Source organism: Pristis pectinata, chromosome 1 (genome assembly GCF_009764475.1).
Source record: "Pristis pectinata isolate sPriPec2 chromosome 1, sPriPec2.1.pri, whole genome shotgun sequence".
Lineage (NCBI taxonomy): Eukaryota > Metazoa > Chordata > Chondrichthyes > Rhinopristiformes > Pristidae > Pristis > Pristis pectinata.
In genome coordinates, this window is record NC_067405.1 from 47,247,678 (window position 1) to 47,270,815 (window position 23,138).

General features: G+C 37.9%; 4 protein-coding genes and 1 long non-coding RNA gene across 8 annotated transcripts in view; 4 read left to right on the forward strand and 1 right to left on the reverse strand.

The window, feature by feature from the left end:
• The first annotated feature begins 14 nt into the window (after positions 1-14).
• On the forward strand, positions 15-2,325 carry LOC127569007 (homeobox protein Hox-D8). Its single transcript, XM_052013248.1, has 2 exons — positions 15-829; positions 1,053-2,325. Exons 1-2 carry the CDS (start codon positions 403-405, stop codon positions 1,346-1,348), a joined length of 723 nt encoding a protein of 240 aa, XP_051869208.1. The 5' UTR covers positions 15-402; the 3' UTR covers positions 1,349-2,325.
• A 3,128-nt stretch (positions 2,326-5,453) lies between these two features.
• hoxd3a (homeobox D3a) overlaps positions 5,454-23,138 on the forward strand; it is a 36,255-nt gene continuing 18,570 nt past the window's right edge. Inside the window, exons 1-2 of the mRNA XM_052028798.1 lie at positions 5,454-5,539; positions 15,531-15,557. The gene's annotated coding sequence lies outside the window, so the exon portion shown is untranslated. The remainder of the gene's footprint in view (positions 5,540-15,530; positions 15,558-23,138) is intronic.
• On the forward strand, positions 5,518-22,030 carry hoxd4a (homeobox D4a). Of its 3 annotated transcripts, none has more exons than XM_052029223.1 (4): positions 5,518-5,539; positions 15,531-15,557; positions 19,804-20,781; positions 21,202-22,030. In XM_052029223.1, exons 3-4 carry the CDS (start codon positions 20,370-20,372, stop codon positions 21,510-21,512), a joined length of 723 nt encoding a protein of 240 aa, XP_051885183.1. In that variant the 5' UTR covers positions 5,518-5,539; positions 15,531-15,557; positions 19,804-20,369; the 3' UTR covers positions 21,513-22,030. The 3 variants fall into 3 exon arrangements, with proteins under 3 accessions (XP_051885183.1, XP_051885095.1, XP_051885271.1); XM_052029135.1 differs by lacking the exon at positions 5,518-5,539 and adding an exon at positions 13,574-13,601; XM_052029311.1 differs by lacking the exon at positions 5,518-5,539 and adding an exon at positions 13,634-13,646.
• Positions 5,793-13,330, reverse strand: LOC127577813 (uncharacterized). The gene is made up of 3 exons (XR_007957445.1): positions 13,202-13,330; positions 8,015-8,084; positions 5,793-6,073 (listed from the first exon to the last, which is right to left on the reverse strand). It is a non-coding gene; the product is annotated as an uncharacterized LOC127577813 (long non-coding RNA).
• On the forward strand, positions 10,792-12,152 carry LOC127577601 (homeobox protein Hox-D5). Of its 2 annotated transcripts, none has more exons than XM_052028912.1 (2): positions 10,792-11,338; positions 11,691-12,152. In XM_052028912.1, the coding sequence occupies exons 1-2, from the start codon at positions 10,831-10,833 to the stop codon at positions 11,930-11,932; spliced, it is 750 nt and encodes a 249-aa protein (XP_051884872.1). In that variant the 5' UTR covers positions 10,792-10,830; the 3' UTR covers positions 11,933-12,152. The 2 variants fall into 2 exon arrangements, with proteins under 2 accessions (XP_051884872.1, XP_051884963.1); XM_052029003.1 differs by having other exon boundaries at positions 11,694-12,152.

Sequence of the window (23,138 nt, forward strand, 5' to 3'; positions counted from 1 at the left end):
CATGTTTTCTGTGATGCGGCCCGCCTAATTGTAATGAGAGGGTGCTGAATATATTAATCCGCATGTTATCTTTTTTCCCCGATCTGTATGCCCTCTACTTTTTAAAAAATATCATTTCTCAGCACAGACGTGTTGTCCGCGAAGGCAGTTACTGTAAACGACAATCAAAGATCTCTTCAGCTGGCTTACAACTGAGCTGCCGTTTCAAAGTGAAGCAGTCAAAGCAGTGAGGCAGTGGTGCACCTACAGTATTAGCGAGTATGTTCCACGGGGCATCAGTGCACACTGGACCTGCATTGCCATCATGAACACTGTGTAGACCGGGCAAACCAATAACATCACTCCAGAACTGTTTAACATTTATTTTGTTTATATTCATTGGCCATTCTAGAGTCTGCACCGATGAGTTCATATTTTGTAAATCCATTCTACTCCAAGTACAAGCCAGGAGAAGCCCTAAGTCCCACTTACTACGACTGCCGGTTTCCACAGGACGTGACTAGCAGACACGCTGTGGTCTATGGTCCCAGCAGCGGCGCGAGCTTCCAGCACCCAGCTCAAGTTCAAGAATTTTACCATCATGGGACACCAGCACTTCCTAATACTGGCTTTCAACAGAATCCTTGTGGAATTACGTGTCATGGTGACCCCTCTAAATTTTACGGATACGATAACTTACAAAGACAGCAAATTTTTACGACACAGCAAGAGGCCGATCTGCTACAATATCCTGACTGTAAATCGTCTAGCAGTAATATTGGCGAAGAACCAGAGCACTTAAATCAGAACTCGTCTCCTACTCAAATGTTTCCCTGGATGAGACCTCAAGGTTGGATATATTAAAATTAGCTTCCATCTCACGTTTTACTGCTCAGTTCTGCCGCCAAGGTGTTTAATGCTATCTATAATAGTTAGCTTTAATAGGAACACTTTCTTTCTGTAACATGACGGAGCAAAGCAAAAATCGTTGCCCTTGTGGCTAGTCTGTCGTTATTTGACTGTGTGCATTTTACCCAATCTTTATTGTCTTTTGTGTTTCTCGTGTTGTTTAGCAGCGCCTGGTAGACGCAGAGGGAGACAAACTTACAGCCGATTCCAAACCCTGGAGCTGGAGAAGGAATTCCTGTTCAATCCGTATCTGACGCGAAAGCGAAGGATCGAAGTTTCTCATGCTCTGGGACTGACTGAGAGGCAGGTGAAGATTTGGTTTCAAAACAGGAGAATGAAGTGGAAAAAAGAAAACAACAAGGACAAATTCCCAACCTCTCGGAACGACGACGAGGGGGAAGAGGTCAAGAAAGAACAGGAAGAGCCTGAGCAGGACACAACAGAGAAGGAGACCAAGTAACTTTACCCCTTTGGCCTCAGAGAAGAACGCCATTCAGATTGTGCCAATTCCACTGTTATACGTGTTGATCAGATTGAGTCCTCCAGCACATTGATGGTTAGTTTGGTGTAAACAGTTCACCAGCTTTTGAAGTTCTTTTGAGCCTTAATTCAACATTATTTCTAATGAGGTCTGTGTGCATCATTTTAACCTTTTCGATCACACCCTGGCAGATATAGTATCAACTGTCCCATAGAATTTTGCAACTCCCTTTAAAAGTGGAAAGTTGCAATATCCCAGAAGAAATAGCCATTTTGAATAAAGATTTTATTGCTTTTTAATAGGAGGAAATATAAAATGGAATCGTGATTAATTTAGTTTGTTGATTTTATTTAGCATTTGTGATTACACCCAACAACATGAACTGCCTAATAGAATGGATTATTTGGAATGTATTGCGAACACACTTAATTAATGATAGAAACAAAACAGTGCACTTGCGATGTGTCTTAATTACTGTGCGTGTAAACTAATTGGTGGTGTATTGCGGCTGGAAATTCTCAACAATTACCTATTCTCCGAAACGCAGTCAATAAACATAAGCAAAAAAAATACAAGGTATTCCGCAGCAATAGTCACTTTTTATGATGGTCGAATGTGATTAAATTAATAAATGTTGATTAAATTTAACTGTGTACTTGTTTCATTTTACGACCAGTGTCCCAAAGAAAATAAAAGTAACGTGTGCTTGATAGAGAATCGTTATGGCTTGATTGAGACAATCAGCTGAGATCGCTGCAATTATCATTTAGCCAGCGGTCTGTGGCTCTTTCGGGTAGTTTCTGCAAGATTAAATCGAATGTCCTTTATTTTTGTTTACCTCTGCGGTCACAAGGTGTCCGTCTGCCATACAGCACGGCAGTTCTGATCATTGGATGAAAAAGACTGAAGATGGTGTATTTTATATGTAGTTATAAAAGTTAATGATAGAGCTGATGATTAGAATATTAGTTTATCTATGCCCTAAGTTAAATGTCCTTCGGGTAGCCATTGGCTAGTCAGATCACATGCCTAGCTCATGTGTGGCTAAAACGACGCTGTAAAAGTTAGTGTTTTGTGTAAAGCTGCGGTCTACTGTACACGTATATCAGCAAATCTCGTAAAACCGACAATAAAATTCTAATACTACAAATCACTCGGCAAACTGAGGACTTCTAGGTTCCAATTTATTCTTTTCCGCTTTACAGGCTGGAGGCGAAAGCAGAATCTACAGTTGTTGCATCGCCTTCCATTTTGCCATTAAATTTTACATAACCAGCAATCAAACCACATTTAAACTTTGACGGGATCAGAGAGCAAGCCCCATATACATCCTTAGTACCAGAATAGACGATTTTCGATGTCCACCTTTATGCACAAGTTACAATGGCATGGTAAGACTGAACAAAACAAAACAATAAGAGCAAACAGGAAACGATTCTAAGGAGGGGGAGGAAAAACATACTGCTACAATGTTATACAAACAACTAAAACAGCGGTATAAAATTATTAGTAGCGGAGTTCAAAATCCACGCTGATCACGCAATGATGTTAAGATGCATTCATAAACAGTTTTCAGATATGTAATCGAATTTACTTATATATTGCACAGTTAGGCGTTATACTCTTACAATGTCCTAATCCTGCCAGGTACAGTTGCCAAGTTAAACATCAATTAACCATTTCAAAATGAGAAGAGACAAATTTGCAAACTCCAGTTTTGCTGTTAAGGTATCCAATTTTAAAAAAAACTGGCTTCATGCTTTATGTTAAAGCAAACGCATTTTATCGAATTCATACAATATCAGAAAGGTCCCAAAAGACCAAGAAGATAAATGAACTCAGAAAATAAATCAATGATTGAAGAAGTAATATCAAGATTTCATTTTCATGATTGTCTTCTCCAGTGGGCGGAATATTCTTAACACGATTTATTTCACCAGTTTTTCCAAACTTATTCTCACAATCTAATCAGATTTCCCCACAATCGTATGGACAATTGTGTTTTCCCAATAGTGTTCGTGATATGAGTTTCCTTTCATAAAGAACGCTTATCTTAAAAATGTACAATCTCTATAATCAAATTCCAAACCAAATAATGAAACAGAGAGTTATTTTGCCTTTGCTGCATTTTATATTTTGGTGGATCAATTATTTGTCTTCGTTGCATTAGAAGCACCGACGGGTTGTACAATGGCATTAGATCTGGATTTTAGCCGTGATCTTATTAGATGATGGAAATTTCACTGGAGGGTTTCACCGGAGGAATGAAAGATGCAAACAACCAGGAGGCATTTTGAGTGGATTTAATCTGTGAAGGCGGGCCTTAAATTTCATAATTTCATCGATTATTTTTTTAAAAACAATGATATCCAAAAATTCTCCGACCTTTAGAGATACGATTTAAAACAACACTTGTGAATCCGTACAAATGGATTCTTTTGTTTTTTCAATCCATTCATTGTTTTAAGAAGCAGTCATCTGCAGAAAACTCTCCAGCCCTTCCTGCGTATACTCCAACCTCCCCATCCCACTCCAGAAAAAGAATTTTTGGATTAAGAGTTAATGGAATTTCAAAGGTTTAACATTCTATTCATGTTGCTTTGTATTTTAATTTCGCGTCCCCAGCAGTTTTGTGGATATCGTGAGTTACGTTTGAGAAATGGGTGTTTAGCCGTTTAGCTTCTAGAGGACTGTTGTGTATATTTTCCGTAAAATTATTTCGAGGCCTGAGTCCAGAGACTATCTGCCTTCAACATACGTAACCCCGCGGGAAACATGAGGCAAGAGGGAAAGGTGGATACTAAATATCTACCAGGCATCTTCTCCCCTAATGAATTTGTTGTGTAGCATTGTGACATTGGCTCGCTCGCAGCGAGCAGAACAATTACGGATCAAACTGATTCAAACATTTTGCACTTTTCACTAGCGTTAAACATATTTACACAGAACGGAACTATTTTTATCAATTTAACCTAAGTTGTTGTGAACACTGGGATGTGTTATTTCATTTTATTTTCTCTCCTACAATGGAAATAGGAGGGGCATAATGAAATATTCCACAGTGGTCAGAAATGGAGGCTCGATATGTACCAAGATAGTCCCACATACTGAAAATCAACTTCCTCTTTCCCACCTGTGTAGAATACACCTTGGAACACTTATTGTAAGTTGTCACTCTGTTTGCATTATTGTTTTTTTGTCTGAATGAAAGCAGTCGCCATGGTGCAGATTTTAACTCAGTGGTCAAACATGTTTCAGATTGGCTTGTTTCCTATTCTTAACCCGGCCAAATAGAAAGGGCTCAGGAAATCATGTCAAAGCAAAATCCGGAAGCCCGTCTGATTCATAATCGCCAATATTGGGAAATGTGAATCATGCATGCTTCATTATCTGCAGGAGTTATTTATTCGCGAGAAAAAAAGTTACACTTAGCGCATTGAAAACATGGACTAAAAGGCCCTAGATTATCAAATTGCACGGGTTTGGTTGCTGTGGTGTGAAGTACCCACTGTCGAAAGAGTTATTCCACTTTCTGTTTACGTTGCCGCTGCACTTCCGCCTGCATAGTTGGTTGGAAGGTTCGTTACAATGCATGTTATATAACAAATAGCTGTAGCAAAGAACTCGTTAAAGGAAACATGGCGCTTGCGAGCTGTACTTGCGAAATCCGCAAGGAATTGCTGCGAATTCCTTTTTGTTTGAAGAAAATTTACAACTTTGTAATGGACCTTTTACGAGGGAGTCCGCGCTCCCATTGGCTAGTTTTGGTCATGTGAATCAAGTAACTGCGTTCATGGCCTTTTCATGATTTCCCTTGTGAATATTTCACTGCATTCCGCTGCTAACTCGTCTCAAACCGTCTTTTCTGTCAGTATCTCCCCTTGCCTGCTTTTGTCGTTGGTATTTGGCGCCAGCTGCTTGGGAAAAAAGGAAGACTTTCCGCTCTATTCGCGGTGTTCAATCCTTTTCTGTATAACTATAAGGAAGTCATTCGACTCATGCTGGGATTTAGCAATCTGATCTCTCTCACAGACCTCTGACGTCTGCTTACAGTCTTTCATTTACCCTTCAATACGCTTTACCTATTTTAAGTTATTTCGATAATCGAAACTGTACAAATGGAATACAAAATCCATCTGGTTCCTATTCTGGGGCAGCGCCATGAAACCGGTAAGTCTTTTTGCTCTTGCCTGTTCGGCTTTTGCAGATAGCAGTGTTGTAATGGGAGGCAACGACGTTGTCTTCGCTGGTTGAGTTCTAGGCAGCTGTTTGGCAGGTCGAGGAATGCTCGACATAAATTAATAAACAGCAAGACTGATTTTCAAACGGCGTATTCTAACCAGGTCCAGGTGGTCGATTGAGTACAAACGGTGGCTGTGCAGCAGATTAATTAGAAATTTATTTTCCGCAATGAGACCGAGAGTTGCGATTCTTGCTTATCTTTGAGATGATAGCCTTACTATAAGACAGCTGACATTTGTGGAGATTGGTCGGATTGCCTAGTTCAATTGAGATTTTTTTGTGAAAAAAAATATTTTTGTTACTTTTATTACTGATGGCTCTCTGGTTCTGGGTAATTTGCGGGAGGGTTGCCCGGTGAACTGCTTCAGTGATTGGCGGCTTCAGTCTGTTTTTGCTGATCTGTGGTATTCCATGCTATTTTCTATCTCGCAGCCGAGGGTAGGAAGGCTGGTCTCTTTTGCTCTGTCAAATGAAAAGTTGGAGCAATGAGTGATGGCTTTGTGTTAATGATCCTAATAAGTCTATGAAGCAATCACTGGCTTTAGAAGCATCGAGAGCTATGGGATTTTGGGGGAAATGCTTAGCTAACATTTTAATGATATTTTACCACGTGACAGTAGTTTGCGCAAATGAGCAGTACTCTTAGAATAATTTTCCAGCGGTCAACATCAGACATGCTTTCAATATGTTAATGACAAATAGAGGGTCATAGTTATTTCTAACATTTTGTCGTTGTGCAAATAATTTTGGTTTGTACATTTGGTGAGTTGTTTTCTGAACATGATATATCGAGGTGTGATTGTTCATACATCTATATTGCATATAAAAACAAGAATCTCTCCATTCTGAGAAATGTTTCTGATTTGATGTAAACAGCTGCAACTTCATATTACTAACTTCATAATGTAACACAAGGAATAAAACATCGCAATCTTTTATTCTATTCTTATTTCTCAATATTAATTATTAAATACAAGAGTCTGCTGGGGAAATATGTGCAACATAGGATCATGTGTTATTGTAAGCAGAAAACTAATGTTAATATTTCTGTAATTGATTTTTTTTCTTAGCCAATTGTTTGTATTTCCGCTGATTAAATATTCGGAAAGAATTGTTCATCACTTTGCATTAGAGATGTAGGAAGAAGTTTCCAGTTGCCTGCACTTGAAAGTCAACATCATTCGATTATAAACTGATTCATCTTTCAGATTCCAAATTATTTGCAGGAAACGAATAAAAATATATCAGCTTGCCCCATGGATTGTATGATTATATAGATATTAATTCAGCGCTGACCACTGGTATCTGTTTACAAATGACATAATTAAAAACCATTTTCTACCTGTGTCTATTGGACAGACCGGCAGGTATATTGTTGAAATAAAACACCGGCCACTAATAATTAGGTCACAACGTTTTGCTGGAACCAAATAAACGTTTAGTGATCTTGTTACTATTCTTTTATCACAGCATAAAAACTTAAATATTAATTATTTACTTCAGGCATAAGTGCCAAGAAAATATTATATTTAAATTATGTCAGATCGCGACAGTGTAGTGCATAATATTTTGCTTTATGGAGAAAGCACCTCGATTTTCAAGCAGTGGTTGGCTTTAATCATATTCCGCATTGGGTTTCCATATACTTTTCAATACATCTGCGTTCGCTACAATTTGTAGAACAGGAAAAAATCTTATGCAGCAGTTATTAATTAAGATCTTTTATCTCAGTTTAAAAAGTGAACAAGTTAAATATTTGTTAGATTTTTCTCGTTAAACTAAATCTGCTTTGCATTAAGTATACACTGTCAGTTTTTAGATTAGAGTGAAAGACTTATTGATGGTTCCTCAATTCTTTCTTCCTCATGAGACATAATTTTGTAAAAAAAAATCTCTGAACAAAGAAAAGTAAATCTTCACTATAAATATAATTAGCAAGTGCATATTTCCAAATCACGATTCCACTGACGATATTAAGGTGGGACTATTTAATTTATTTTCTTCAAGGCAAGCAACAACATATTCCATGATTTCTAAGTGGTAAATATGTATATCGTGTTGTGTGTGTGTTGTTTAGTTAATATCTAGAGTTGTATTTGGAAGCTTAAATCTGAAGGATTTTGCGCAGGATGCACTTCTATAGTAGACCGACAACGCTCATATGTAATTATCAATCAATTTCAGTACAGCATATAAAATTTCTTTTTTAATGAAAACATTTTAGTTCATCTGTGACAAAAGGTGATCTGACTCTGCACAACGTGGAATACCTTTTAATTCATAATGTTCTTTTTCCTTGTTAATAAATATTTGTAAATGTAAACAACTCTTAATACGAATCCTGCATATTTAATGTAGTGTATAACAGGAATTAATTCATTGCGATCCTAGAAAATTGCTCACTCTTTACAGGACTGACAAACGAATTTCCAGATCGCGATCTTCTCCCGAATTTATTACAAGGGCCAACGCGCTGCAAAAGGAAAAATCAACAGAAAAAAATAATTAGTATGTGGTGCGCGAACTGGTTTCTTTATTCCACAATATGAACGGGGCTTCCAGTCACGTCTGGTAGAAGGTTAATTACAAGCTATTTTGCGTCAAAAGTTTCAAGGACATAGAGCTGTAGTCTGGATTTCTTTTTAAGTTAGCTGTACTCAGAACTGGAAACCAAACACTCAACTATTCTTTAAGAACAGCTGATTAGTACAGAGCAAAGATAATTTCTTCCATCGACTGTCAGGCGGCTGCTGCAATGTTAGATTTACGAGTACTCGAGTGCTAGACGGTTGGATTGTAGCAACTACGATCTTAGCCCAGAATTAGAAGAGAAAAACACAAATCAAAATTCCCCGACGATGAATGAGACCAACCCCTATATTACGACATTTAATCTAAAATATACGTTAGAATGTTATTTTTTTTCTTCTTCCGTTTAAATGTAATTCATCTCAAGTTTTAAATTGCTCATCTCTTTAATGTAATATTTAGGTTTAGAACACCTTCAATCCAAGCCCCATGCGGGACTACTGGGAAACCTTAATCCTGAAAACATTCCAATAACTCGGAGATCTGTGCAATTTCAGACAACAATGGACGGTGGGCCCAGCTCCCGACTGCGTACTATTTTCTTGCGTCCAGGCATGAATTATTTCGCAATATTTTAGCTCCATTCTCTCAAGTACCTGCTGACAAGCATCAGGCAGAGGAGCACAAAGAGTCCGATTTGCCCACACTACAAGACAATCCTGTAAACACTGTAAATATATTTCTTCCACGTCCTATAAATCAAACTCTGTTCCAAACTAAAAATCGCGCACCCGAGCGCGCGTGTGTGTCAGGGGTGCAGTGGCCAAATAAACTGGTGATCATATTTCATTAATTCACTTACCCAAGTAGTTCGGTGAACACCCTATTTTAACCCCCAAGTAAGTACCCAGCAACAGATAACTGAAACCCACGTGCGTTAAGTATTACTGTCACAATGGGCGGATCTTTGCCAAATTTTTCAGACTCAGATTAATGCAGTCAGTGTTTTGACATCGTTTCATTGCCTTCATTAGTTGTGCCGTTCCGGATCACAACCAAGCATTTATAATTCCCCTATTAATCAAAGAGGAAAAGGCAAACGGTGTTTTTAAATATTACATTTATTGCTGTCGCAGTTTTCCTGTATTTGTGGCCAACTGGAATTGATTCGATGTGTCTCTAACACAGTGCTGCACCGCGAAAGTATCCGTCTGAAGAAAGACAACGGGCCGAAAGTGCGGTCCTTGTAATCTGCACTATTCGTTTTCGATACCTTACCATATCGGTTCTGGAACTGCCTCAGTACGCATATTGATCAGATCTTGCAACAGATCTAATAGAAATATTCTGACCCACTGTAGCTTAAAATGCAGGGAAAGCCACCGTGCAGTTGAATTGCACAAAGGAAAAAAGTGCAGAGCGCACTTCGCCTTGGGTTTTCGGTTAGTGGTTCTGTCGTGACTGGCCTCGACTTAACCAGTCACAAAATAAAATAATATATGAAATAATTTAGATTCTTAGTCTTTTTTATTTCTTTAACCAATGTCCGATGAAAATAGAAAGCAAATACTCATCTAGAATCCTGACTTTAGTGGTCAAAAGACAGTAAAAGATGAATCACGTGCTTGTAAGTTTAAAAAAAAACTATCAGCAAACTTTGTGAAGTCTGTAAAGGTATATGATTTAAACAATCTAAGGTAAACAATCTAAGTTCAGTATTCTACGAAAATAACACTGCAGTATTTGTAAGCTTTAGTGATACGTGCCATGTGTATAAATGTGAATCGTACATTAAGGGTTTTACCAAACAATAATTTCCCCGGCGTCTTTTAACAACAGTAACAGAATCTACAAACTCCAACCCGTTGGAGTAAAGATTGCAATAAGAATTGCGAAGCAATAGTAATTACTGGAAATAAATTTAGGATTTTTTCCTATCAAGCTCTTCGTCGTGAATCTAATTATTTACTTACAGTAAGCACCAAATTTTGGGGTCGAGTACATAGTTAATGCAAAGTAAAAGCGTTCTGATTCAACACAGTTATTCCAGTTCAAACGACGTGACTTGTACAATAAAACGTGTTGAATTATTTGGAAGCAATTTCATGTATTAAAATTATCGTATGAAATTTTGAGTCTCAGGGTAATCGTATAATACATCACAGCTTACGATAACTGAAATTTTAAACGAACGCATATACTCAGTTTGTATTTATATAATCACTTTGCATGTGCTCACCGATAGATGCCTCCAATGTATAATTGATAATTTCAGATAACAAAAAGACTTCATAGTTAACGATTATCCTAAATGGCGAACCATTTGAAAAACTGAAACCATTGCGGAAAAAAATACATACAAACCCCTTTATGCATCAAAGTCTCTTTCAATTTTGCTTTGTCGATATGAACCTGGCTTTCTCCATGTTTGTCAGAAGGAGGCGCTGTAGGACAAGGCTCGCTAAATCACAGCAAGCATTCTCACTGCATGAATTACCCCCAGGGTCAGGCACAAGAATTTACGACTGGTCAACAAAAGCACGTGATCTAAACTTGTGTCCCATATTTGGTTGCATACGTAGGAGGCAGAGAAATGACATGTGCCTTTTATTTCCATATTTCATTATATATCGCGCGTTCTGGTGGCGAATAAACGTCTAAGAACCACAAATCAATCCCCTAAAAGGCAGATGAGTTCCTACTTTTTAAACTCTTTCTCAGGTCGCTATCAAAATGGCCACGATTATCAGTTGCAGAGTTATGGGAATGCCTCGTCTGTGGGCGAGCATTTTAGGGAGTCGACGATGCTTTCCGCCAGGTATGGCTATGATTACACTGGGATAGACCTCAGCATGACTCGTTCTAACTCAAATCTTCGTGGAGACAGTGAAAGGTCTACTAACTACATGCAGACAGCCAGTAACACCTTTCATAGTTCCTCTGGTGCGAGAACTAAGTCTCCTGATCCTGCGTTCTGCTCAGGATCTTTAATAAGCCCATCAGACAGTACTATTAAAACGGGGACTACAATCACAGGGCCAAGTCATTCATACCGCGGTGGTCAGGACACATCACCGGTAACCGATGAGCATCTTAAGGGAACGAACAGCCCCAAACCAGAAAGTGGGCAACTAGACAAGGATTCAGCACAGCAGATGCAGATATACCCATGGATGAAAAAGCTTCACCTTAATCAAGGTACGCTCAATGCCGCCATTCTGCCTTTTGATATACATTTTAATTTTGGTCGAAGTAATTTTTAGACTGAGAAACAAAGTAACTTAATAAAATTAATAAAGCATAATATTTGTAAAAGTACAACAGTTTGAATAAAATAGAAATATAAGCTGTTGCTTTGAACAGTTATACCAATTGTGCCAGGAACTACAGCATTTTATGCATTAGCGATTTCCGTTAAACTTCAAATCATTTAAATATTCCAACTACGTATCGGAAAACTTATTTTGTTCTGCACTTATTTGTCTGAAACTGTATAATTTAATATTTTGCACTAATGCGTGTAATAATTCATCTTTAACTTTTTATTAAGAAGGCTTAAGTGGACCAGAAGGAAAACGAACGAGAACAGCTTACACTCGCTATCAAACCCTAGAGCTGGAAAAAGAATTCCATTATAACAGATACCTTACACGACGCCGGCGGATAGAAATCGCTCACGCCCTGTGTCTGACCGAAAGACAAATTAAAATATGGTTCCAAAACAGAAGGATGAAATGGAAAAAGGATAATAAATTGAAAAGCATCAATATCAGCCCTCCAGGAGGGCCCTAGCTGGTTACACCTAACTGGCTATATTATTGTCCTTTACGTTGCAATGGGAAAGGTTGCTTGGCTACATAAAATACTATGTGAGATACATTGATATCGTGTGGGTTCAACGTCTCGTCATCAATACACTTTATCAGTTGGCATCAACAGATGTTAAAATCTTGTTAAAAATATATATATATTTATAATATCTATGCCTAAATTTAGATCAGAAGAGAGAACAATAAAGAGGTCAGTCGGCGTAATGCAGCCAAGCAAACCGTTTACCACCGAGAGCAGAATGAAGTTGTTCTCTGTGTCTGGTTGCTGAACAAACCAATCTTCTACCGGATGACAGCTTCATTAAAACTATAAGTTGATCATGTTTTGAAAAGCTAGATAAATATTGTTGCTTCCATTTTTTTACATCAACGGTGATTTTTTTTGTTTGATTAATGCTGGGAATCGTTGCTGTGATCCCAGGTATATCTTGTGATGTATATTCTGTACATATATAATGTTTAAATGTCTGACTTTGTGCTATATAAATGAAATGAGTGGTGTTTTTGTCTACAACATTGAAATAAACCCAGTTTTACCAAAAATATTTTCATCTATTGTTTTTAGCTCCAATGCATGTACGGAAGTACTGGCAACTGGCCACTTGTGAAAGAACCAATGCGATTATTCGCACTTTGCTTCTATTCACTCGACTCATGACTTCTTCTAATTTCATAAAAGGTCCTGGGACTGAGCTCGTCTCGAATATTTTCTGTCGCATATTGTTCTTGGTCAGAATTCTTGGCGGAGCTGACACCTATTCGATATTTTAGTTTTTTAAAGGGAAACATGCCTTCGTTCAGAAACTTCATCATCTAGATTCCAGACATGTTAATTTACATAAGAAAATTTGATAATCTGTTGTCTAGTGGTGGAACAATACAAGTTGATTTTCTTTTAATTGACGGCTATTAACATTAAATATTTTGAAAATGTATAAATCCATTGGTGGGACTTAACTGGAAGAGCTTTGGGAACCGTGGAGTTCTCTATTAGTTTCCATAGCACTGAATAAGCGAGCATGAGAAACTGCAAAGGGGATTTAAGCTCTATTTATCTCTAAAGCAGGATGAAATAGTAGATGACTGAAGCAATCGTAATAGGAAAACAATGTCATAGGAAACTCTTAATGTCGAAAAGGAATTCTTGTTTGCATTCCTAAGCGACTCAGTTGTATTTCACTGTAGCTCACAAGCTATCGGTCACGGATACACACAGTGTATTTACACTTACCAAATCTAATAGATCGCCGTGGCTGCATAGGAAATGCCCAAATTGCGCCTTAAAATAAAGAAAACTTATTCTCCAAGGCACTCGTCCTCTGGGTACTCAGATATTTAGCTTTATATTACTGAGAGAACATTTCAATGAACATGGCTGTCTTTAATGAATAAAAGTTTTAAAGTTTAAGGGTTATTTATATGGACGCCTCAGAACCAGGTCCTGACTGGTTGTACAGGGGCACGTGACGCCATTAAACTTTGTTTTATGGTTAGGGGAGTTGACAAGCCAAAATATAATTCACATCATATATTAGGTTAAGAGCAGACAAGTGCAGATGGTTAGTGTTTTCGAGAAGGTCTGTGGAAAGTGACACCAAGAAGCTAGCTGTCCTGTTCCGCCACTATGCATTGTAAGTGTCCAAGTGACTTCTACCTTTGCGCTGGAAAAGCAGCAAGTAAGTTCTTTCTAGTCGGTAACAGGGCTGGTGGACGCATGACACCTGATGTCATTCGAGACTCTTGGGCGCATGTACTGTTTCTTGGCTAGCCAAAAATATAGTCCAGCGTGAATTGTTTCAACAACCATCTGTAATAATGGCTGTACGTAATGAATAAGTACGAAATTAGTATAGCAATGAACTAATCAAATAAATATTGCATATGATATTCTATTTTAATTACAATTATAAATTGAGGAATGAAGTTTGTCACGATTGTTTAAGCATTCCGTTACGGAAAAATAGAAACAAAAATAAACATTATCTAAGCAAGTTTGAGTAGAATTCTTTACTAAATTACAGAGACTTCATGTTGCTGAATAACGTGAATTGGAAATGGCATTATTATGAAAAAAAACTCAATACTTCCTAATTATTGTAGGATTTATATAAAAAAAATAGAGCTTGGCGGGGAAATGCTATGCACCGAATACCAAATACCTCCTTTTATCTGCGAAGCTGTCTAAAATATACCTGGGAGATCGGAAATATTTTCAAAAAAGCAAATCTGCACGTTATACAATCAAATCATCGTAACCTTTATTGAGCCCCATATTAATTTGCTGATATTGTATAACATTGTTAAATAATTTCCTTAGCTATAGATGCCAAGGTTTTATTCACTGTCCCAAGGGTTTTGCAATCGATCACATTCGATGCAATTTGCATAAGAAATATAGAACAATGACGAACAAGGTGCTGCTTAACGTATAAAATTGTGAGCTTTCATTTTTTGCAATTATCTTCTGAAAGGGAACACTCTAATTGTTAAAGGTGCTGTAAGAGCGTTCCCTGCAAATTGCGCGATATTATTTGATTTTTTTCTTCACTGAACATTGTAATGCAAGAGCAAATGAACAAACCTTATGGCCTTATTTACTGTTACGCTTTGACATTATAAAGAGAAAGAGGGAAGATGATGAAATCATAAACTATGTAAGCCGGAATCCAACCACCGCAACCCCCTCCCCCCTCATATTCACAGCAATAAAGTGTGAATAAATATTAAACATAACACTAAACTCACACAATTCGAAAAGCTGAAATGAAAATTGCCCGCCCAGAGAACTGAAAAAGAGTAATGCGCAGTTTTGCAAAAAAAATGGCGCGTTAGTACTTCTTTCGCCACCTTAAGTTAATGGAAAACTCTAAAGCTATACTTTAACAATAGACAGAAATGAAGATTTTGAAATTCTTCGAGGTTAATGAGGTGGATCATCAAAACGAGTGAAAGCTTTATCTGCTATAAATGTTCAACGTCACTTGCACCGACAAAACAATGACTAGAACACATCGAGGAAACATCGAGAAACACGTCGAAAATATATTTTAAGGGCGAATTATTGCGGATGATTTTATTTATTATCCGGCGTATCATTACAAATCGATGTTTTATTCATATATAACTTCTTTTGAGATAATAAGTAAATAATCTTCTCCTTAATTGAAGAGAGATTAGAAAGAATACATCAGACAATGTTAATGACGACAATAATCTAAATGAGTTGTTGAAAGAATACTTCGTGTGAACTATACCTTGTTTTACGTTTTCCCTATATTTAACTAAAGGAGTAAAAAACTGGCATGATCAGATCAATTAGCAGGTCAAAGCATAAATTATCGAATTTCTATTTTCAATCCTGCACTATAAAAACGCGGGCTCGTAATTCCACTAATATTACAGATCACAATGAAAATGTCTGACTTTGCGAGGAAAATGTCCACCACGCTCCGGAGTTAACAATATTTCGGTTACTTTAGAAAATCCACCTGTTCTCATATTTTGCATTGAATGCTATATTATGTGATTTACTTACATATATTGTTTTTGTTTTATTGCAGACCTGATAGAATGGAGGAAGCACGGCAGTAAGTAGCAATGAATTATTTCTTAATCATGTGGCGAATGGCTGGAAACGGTTGGCTGTTGTGAATGCGGAATTTATGGAAACTGAAGATGTTGTTGCATTGTGAGTCTAAGAGGAGTGGTAACTTGGATTCTGAAATGATTCCAATGATAATTGTTATGAACACTTGCATTCTTTATGATATTCTAATTGTGATAACGATGTTTCAGACATCATGTAATTACATTCTATTTCCTTGAAAGGGATAGAATTGTTATTGTACAAAGTGCATTTAAAACATGATTATGTTTAAATCTAATTACCAATGACAGTATGGTACAGAAGCAGATTTAACTGGCTTGTTATTATGAAGCGGCAATGCGGCACAGCGCCTCCCAGTGCAAGGCTGCATTTTTAAAAGGTCATTTGGAGGAAAGTTATTGTTCCGGTTTCAACATCTGCAAAAACGATTTGGCAAATGACGTGGTAATAATTATAGTAGATGTTTAAAGTTTACTCTTAATGAGCTAACAGAGACGTGTAGGATAAATCAAATGTTAAAGCTGCCCGGATATCATAGTCGTTGTGTACATGTAGGCCAAACATCAAGCCTTGTGCTTGCGAACATATAAGATGCAGTATTCGTTTAACTAAAGAATAATACTTCTTTACTTGAATTATCTCTTCGCCAGGCTTGTCTGTTTAAAATGTCGCGGGCAGTTTGTGCATGTTGATCAGCTCGTTGGTGGAATAATTAATAATTAAAAACTCGGTGCTTATAAAATTCTACTTTCTAAAATAGAGATGTGTTACTGTACCTCTTCTACTGTGTTAACGCAGTAACAGGATCACGGGGATAATTTGACCCTATCGTTTTAAAATTGTACATTTAAGAAAAATGGTATCAATATTCGTATAACAAAAAAACTGAGGATTTTACTCGTCAAATTAGACAGATTCGACCCTCATATTTCAAAGGGACTGTATAACATCTATTTGGATGAGAATTTGGTCATCATAAAACAATAATACAATATCCAAATTCTATCTTATTTACACCAGGGACAGTAAACGTTTCGCTTCACCTTGGGTCTACTATTGCTCCTTCACCTAGATAATCATAATCTCTACCAGGATATCAAATCCAAATTTTACAGAAGCTAACCTCTCTACACGCGATATTCGACACAACCACTCTTCAAGTAACAGCATAGTTTTACCGCTAGATAAACGTTGAGCAACGACTCACTTTAAATAGGTCCAGATAATGTTTAACGGGGATTCGCAAAGCAATGGCCCAGCGCCATGGATCCATCGTTTCAGCACTAGTTTTACAATGTGAATCTTTAGTCGTTGATAAATAATGAAGGACAATTGGTGCTGAAAAGCAAAACAGTCTTGCTTATGCTGAACCGGCTTCTGCAAGAAAATGGCTTTCTGGGTCAGTAGAAAGGTGAACTTTTTAAAAATTCAATTTTGTTTTTAAAATCGGTGTACTTATACATAGGAAAGCTCTTAGCAGGCTGTTGACAATAATAGCTTTCATTGAACCACTGAATCTATGAATAAATATAGGGTTCACTTCCCAAACACTTACTTTGCATTGACATTCTCTAGGTCAAAATCTGCTAGATCAAAAGTCGCAGCACTTGTGTGGGCAGTTAAAAAAAGAGGTGAATTTTAATCGGGTTTGTTCATCAATAACTCTTTGGCATTGACCTGTCTGAACGAGTCGAGCAGTAAGGTGAAATGCAGGTCACAGCGTCTAACAAATATTAAAATGTGTAGCACCAATCAGCTTCACAATGTGCGATAATTTGAACTATAAAGAGATTTGGCTTTCGAATTATCGGATGATGTAATGATATCTGGTATTTTCTGTGCAAAAAGGCTTTTAAAAGCAGAATTCACTGCTGGTGCTTTCGTTGGCGCCATTGGTTGTTGAAAACTGTTTAGCTCTTTTCTTTCCTCATCCACTGGGTAAATGAAAAAAAAATCACAGGTAAATAAGATCAGCGACGTGATGTTTTTTTTACAAAGGTAAAATAATTACAGTAACATGCTGGGTTATTAAACAAAAACTGGAGCATTTGTGAAGGAGTAGTTAGGCTGTTCTGCCATAGAGCGTAGATAAACCGAAACCTTTGTTGTAGACAGAAAGAACGGAGGAATACACAAGTGAAGATACAGTTCAGTCAGAAAGTTCAGCTTCAGTGCTACATTGTTATCCATACATCTCAGAGCATTTAAGTGCATGTTTGTACTGATGAACGCACTTATTCTTTTTCGTTAGCGTGGTTTTACAATTGTTCTCAGCCTGCCACTCGCGTGCCTAGCTTTTTAACCAGAAATGCAAGGACAGAATTACCGTCAGTTTAGCTGAGCAGTTGGTTCGAAAAGACTCACACTCTTTGATAAGGTCATGCGTTAGGCTGTAGCTATAGTGAAAATAATAATGCAACTTTCCGATGTGTTTGCAAATGATTTCAGTCTGACCCCGTGCCCTTCAGCCTTTAACACGCAACGTGGTGGCACTACAGGCACAGTGGGGACAGCCAAGAAAGGAACCTGTAATGCACTAGAGTTTAGAAAACACCTTAGATATATTCGAACCAAATGGAATTTGATAAACTAGCGGATCAAATTCTATATTTTTCCCTGCATGCGGCCATCCAATTGGCTTGAGTTCTGGCCAGATTTTGAAGCATACTGTCGGCAGCATTTTTGATCCTGCTCCCTGGAAATGAGAGAGATTAAGAACAGAACAAACAATACCCATTTTCCTGGGATGCTCTCATTTTGTGAAAGTGGCAATGAGTGGCAAACGCTTTGGAGTAAACCAATATTTGTGCTATCATGTTTAAATTGTATTTGATTAGTTTTAGCGATTGTTTAGACCGGGCTATATTTGTTATCAAATCCTGCGGTTTGTTAGTGGTGAGTTCAAATTATTAGCATCTGGAGCAATTATTGATTCACGCTGGGGCACTTAGTTATGTGAGCTGGAGCGGATCGGTACAAACTGTTTCCTATAAAATCTTTGTGATATACGAAGGGTTCACAAAACACAGCAACAAATAGTAACTTCTGCCTTGTAAACTGAATGCTAAAACTGGCTCTGCACGCTGATTCATGTTGCTGCCACTGCCGAACAATGCAAATATAAACGTTTGCTCACCCTTGTAACCAAATTTAAGGGATCAGTTTGTAGTATTTTTCAATGGCTAAACAACTACGCGATTTAACAAGAGCTGCGCCTGATTTTAATTTCTTATTTATTAATATTACACGTCATTAACTCCTTGGGGATCGCTTTCCACTGCAGTCTTTTAAACTATTTTATCATTGTGTAATTAGTCACCGAATTTGTTTGTAACCCGTCGTCTATATATACCCTGTAGAACCGAATTTGTGTGATGTTTCGGTCACAGATTCGTTTCTAGGGGAGTATATGGTCGATGCCAACACTACGAAAATCAGCAATTTGCACTTCGTGGCTTTTACTACTTAGACTGATTTAGTTCTAAGTAATACTCAATGATTTGGAATAACCTTTTTAAAAAAAAATTGAACCCACTCTTCAATGTTGCTTTTAAATTTCGCCGCTCAGAATTAAATGGCTTATTTCGCTACCCTATACAAAATAAATATGATGCTCAATGTGTTGATTTACTAACCATTATTCAGAAAACAGTCGATTCTAAACTTCTGGGTTTATTCTTCGGAAATATATGATTATTGAAACTTAAGTATTTCTTTCTGAATACTACCCGTTTCCATGGCGATGGCGATAAGTTATCTGCAAAGACTGGTTTACAATTTTGTACCGCGTTTGACCAACTTACGATGCTTCTGATCTACATCGAACCAGATAACGTCTTTGGTTAAAACTTAAAAACCGAATTATACACATTGCAGAAAAAGGAGTTAGAAATACGTTACTGCGTTAGTTTAAAAAAGAGAATAGGTGGTAAGATGTGAGAAGAAGAAAACGAATTATCAAGATATTAAAGCAAAAACGCTTGCTAGTGAGGCAAGGTCATCAGATACAAAACTAGTTAAAACTTATATTCTACTCTACCAAATTATTGAACTTTCAGAGCGAAGTGTTTTGACCTTACAATGTCCTTAAGCAACACGTGTAAAGTGTTCTACGTGATACTGAATGCCTTGTTCTGACTTTATCGGGAGTAGACCATGTTTGCCTTTGAATAACTTTGACCAAAAGACCTTCGTGCATCTGTAATGGCTGTAATTATTTTCCTCAGCTCCGTTATTCCTTTTTTTGGCTAACTGGATGCTTCCTTTGTCACCCTGCGTACGTTGGATTGCCTGCCGTTTCTTCAAGTACCCTCGCTATTGTCATACTGCTCTCGGGCGAAAACAACAACAAAAAATGCGAGCACGCCGAATGCCTGGTCTATCCTTGATTTATATGGAAAGCGACAAGGAATGGTCGAAAATTCTCTTTGGACAAAAGAGCAAATTACCTGAGCAATATTCGGGCGCTCAGTGAATGATCATTATTCTCTCCAATGGAAACCGCTATTATATGCATTTTCCGGAAACTATTTCAAATACTTAGTGACTGCTGGAAAAATAATAAAGACGATGCAGAATTTATTTTATTTTTTAAATCAAGATTTTCTGGACGAAGTTTGTAAAATTTGTCATTAGCTGTTTCCTTATCCGGGAATCGGGCCCAGCCCAGCCATTGGCTCTCACAGTCACATGGGTGACTAACTTTATTCAGTTGACAGCAAGTAGGAGGGCTTTATGGAACGGGAAAAAAGACAACTCGAGAAAAATTAGTATTTTCCACCTTCAGAAATTAATGACCATGAGTTCGTATTTGATGAACTCTAAATATGTGGATCCCAAATTTCCTCCTTGCGAGGAATACTCGCAAAATAACTACATACCTGACCACTGCTCAGAGTATTACAGCCAGCCGCAGGACACTGATTTTCAGCACCAAGGAGTCTATCCACGGTCAAACTACAGCGGCCAGTCGTACAGCTGCAGCAACGCTCGGGGCTCTCCAGTGCAGCAGAGGGGTCATGTGCAGGCACAGCCCGCTCCTCAGAACCACCTCACAGGACAGGGGGAGCCCGTTGCACCGCTCCAAGTGTCCATAGCCCGGCCTTGCAGCCAGCAGCAACACAATACAAAGAATCAAAACGGCACAGCAACCAAACAGCCAGCAGTGGTTTATCCTTGGATGAAGAAAATCCACGTTAACACGGGTAAGGTCCACTTTTTAGATCCCCCCCCCACCCCCACCCCCTCCGCCATCGCCACCCCTAGCAAATATTTGTGACCCATTGGTATCGGTCTACCGTAAATAACTCCTTCAAAGGAGGATTTATGAGCGGTTTTTAAAAAGACCGGCAATTACACCCATCATAAATTTTTATTGCTGAGGAAATAGGCCGCTGGCCATGTGGCTGACTCCATGTGAAAACTCGAGCCTGAGAGTAACAGGGACATGTTATATCTCCGTTTCGCCAAGAACTTTAAAGTGATCCTGAGTAATAATAGATATTTGGACTTTTTAACAGGGGTAGTGTTAGAGGGGTGCAATGTGCGTGAGGACTGCAGAATGGAAGCGGCTGACAAACTTTAGGTTCAGATTTGAATGGTTTTTGAATTGTTTTGTTTTTCAGTGAATCCTAGTTACACTGGAGGGGAACCAAAACGTTCACGAACTGCCTATACAAGGCAGCAGGTTTTAGAACTGGAAAAGGAATTCCATTTTAACAGGTATCTGACAAGACGACGTCGTATTGAAATAGCCCACACTTTATGTCTTTCCGAACGCCAGATCAAAATTTGGTTTCAGAACCGAAGGATGAAGTGGAAAAAAGATCACAAATTGCCAAACACTAAGACCAGATCGTCTAGTTCTTCTTCTGCTTCCAGTCAACAGTCACAAACTGTTTCCAAGGACCAACAAACAGACCTCACAAGTTTATAGAGAAACGTCTTATAAGTGGTTCTTTAAGTGTAAATAATGAGACATTTCCAGGCAGAAATTGCATGTACCGATAACATGGCTTGTAGGTGCTTTCCTGTTGCTTTTTACGGCATTGAAGCGACCTTATCTTATACAGTCACCTTGTTCTTAAATTTAGGAAATGAAACAAAAAGGGTAAAGTTATCTTAGCTCCAATAGAAACGATTGCGACTCTAGTAAGTGGCTGTTCTTACAATACAACACACCTTAGTAACCTTAATAAGTGCAAGGTACTAAGACATGAAGACATGGTGAGGTATATGGTTCAGGAAGGTACATGTATAGTCTGCTAGCATGAAATCGAAAGGCTGCGACGCTTGTTCATGGTCTTTTTTATTTTATAATGAAGGCTCAGCGATTTGTTGTGGTAATTTCTTATTTCCACGGCTATTTTGCTCGTAATGTGTATTTTTGCGAATCCATCTCTTTGTGTATATTGTGTTGATATTCGAGATTTATAGTGATCAGGAATTAGACAGTGTTTTGTGGTTTCTTTATTTAAAATAAGAGAATGGTATTTGTATTGTGCTGCTGAATGGATTATTGTTACAATGCAAGATTGCATACATTTTTATGTTCAAGAATGATACCAAAATTCGTACGCACTACTAAAGTTCGAAAATAAATTAGTAGTAACAAGCTGAATCGCGTGAGTAGTTTTCCTTTTTGGTATCTGTTTATATGTTCTTGTATATGACTACAGCTAGTGTTGCGACGCTGTCGTGAACAAATGCCATGAAAAGAAATCCTGCATCTCCCTTTCTGTGAATGCAAAATGCCAAAAAAAGGTGATCAATATCAAATACCCACAGCAGCAACCGATATTGTCTCATGCAAGATTTCTGACAGAGAAATGTGCTTAGTGGAATATTGCAGCAGTACTTTGTGTTCAGGGCGCTTGTTAAACTCTGTTTCTCGGTTTGTTGGTTGATAAATGAGTAAGCTGGTTACACCAATCTGTGAACGTTTAGTATTACAAGTGGGAATGTGTTTCCTTTCGATTTTTTTCCAGAACGGATGAGCGAACAACAATACGACAAGGTACACAGTTTAGAAACAGAAAATGGTCTGCACAGAGGATATTTTGTTTTGTAACGAGCCCTGTTCGTTTTTCCAATCTATTAATCTGCAGAGACAAATGGGTGGTTGATTTAGAGGGGCAAAGACAATAGCTGAGAATCTCTTCAATTAGGTAATTTACACCTAAACACAAATTGCTGAAGATTCTTGTTTCTGTTTGTTAGACGGGAGCTAATGCTATGAAACGAGTTAGAACTTCCTGAAATATAAGATTCACTGTCCCGTGCCAACATTCTCACGATATCAATCAGAGGCACGCTGGGATGTAATCGAGATTTCGCACTTAGTTCCTTTATGCAGTGCTTTAAAACAGTCATTCATAGCATGATATCCAGATGTTTTAAACAGAATAAAGTCTTCGCTGTTTTACGAAGAAAAAAACTCAGCAGATGTTTTGGTACACCTACTTGCTGCTTCGATTGTACCATAAGCCTTAAACCAAATGAATATATAAATTTATGATAATTCTATATACTAGCTTTTCTGGGGATATTCAATGTATGTTTT

What these genes read in the sequence shown, in the direction of transcription:
- LOC127569007 (XM_052013248.1), top strand. Translation starts at nt 403, where the DNA reads ATGAGTTCATATTTTGTAAATCCATTCTACTCCAAGTACAAGCCAGGA. An exon ending in TCCCTGGATGAGACCTCAAG is followed by an intron (nt 830 to 1,052) that starts GTTGGATATATT and finishes CGTGTTGTTTAG; the next exon opens with CAGCGCCTGGTAGACGCAGA.
- LOC127577601 (XM_052028912.1), top strand. Translation starts at nt 10,831, where the DNA reads ATGAGTTCCTACTTTTTAAACTCTTTCTCAGGTCGCTATCAAAATGGC. An exon ending in AAAGCTTCACCTTAATCAAG is followed by an intron (nt 11,339 to 11,690) that starts GTACGCTCAATG and finishes CTTTTTATTAAG; the next exon opens with AAGGCTTAAGTGGACCAGAA.
- hoxd4a (XM_052029223.1), top strand. Translation starts at nt 20,370, where the DNA reads ATGACCATGAGTTCGTATTTGATGAACTCTAAATATGTGGATCCCAAA. An exon ending in GAAAATCCACGTTAACACGG is followed by an intron (nt 20,782 to 21,201) that starts GTAAGGTCCACT and finishes TTTGTTTTTCAG; the next exon opens with TGAATCCTAGTTACACTGGA.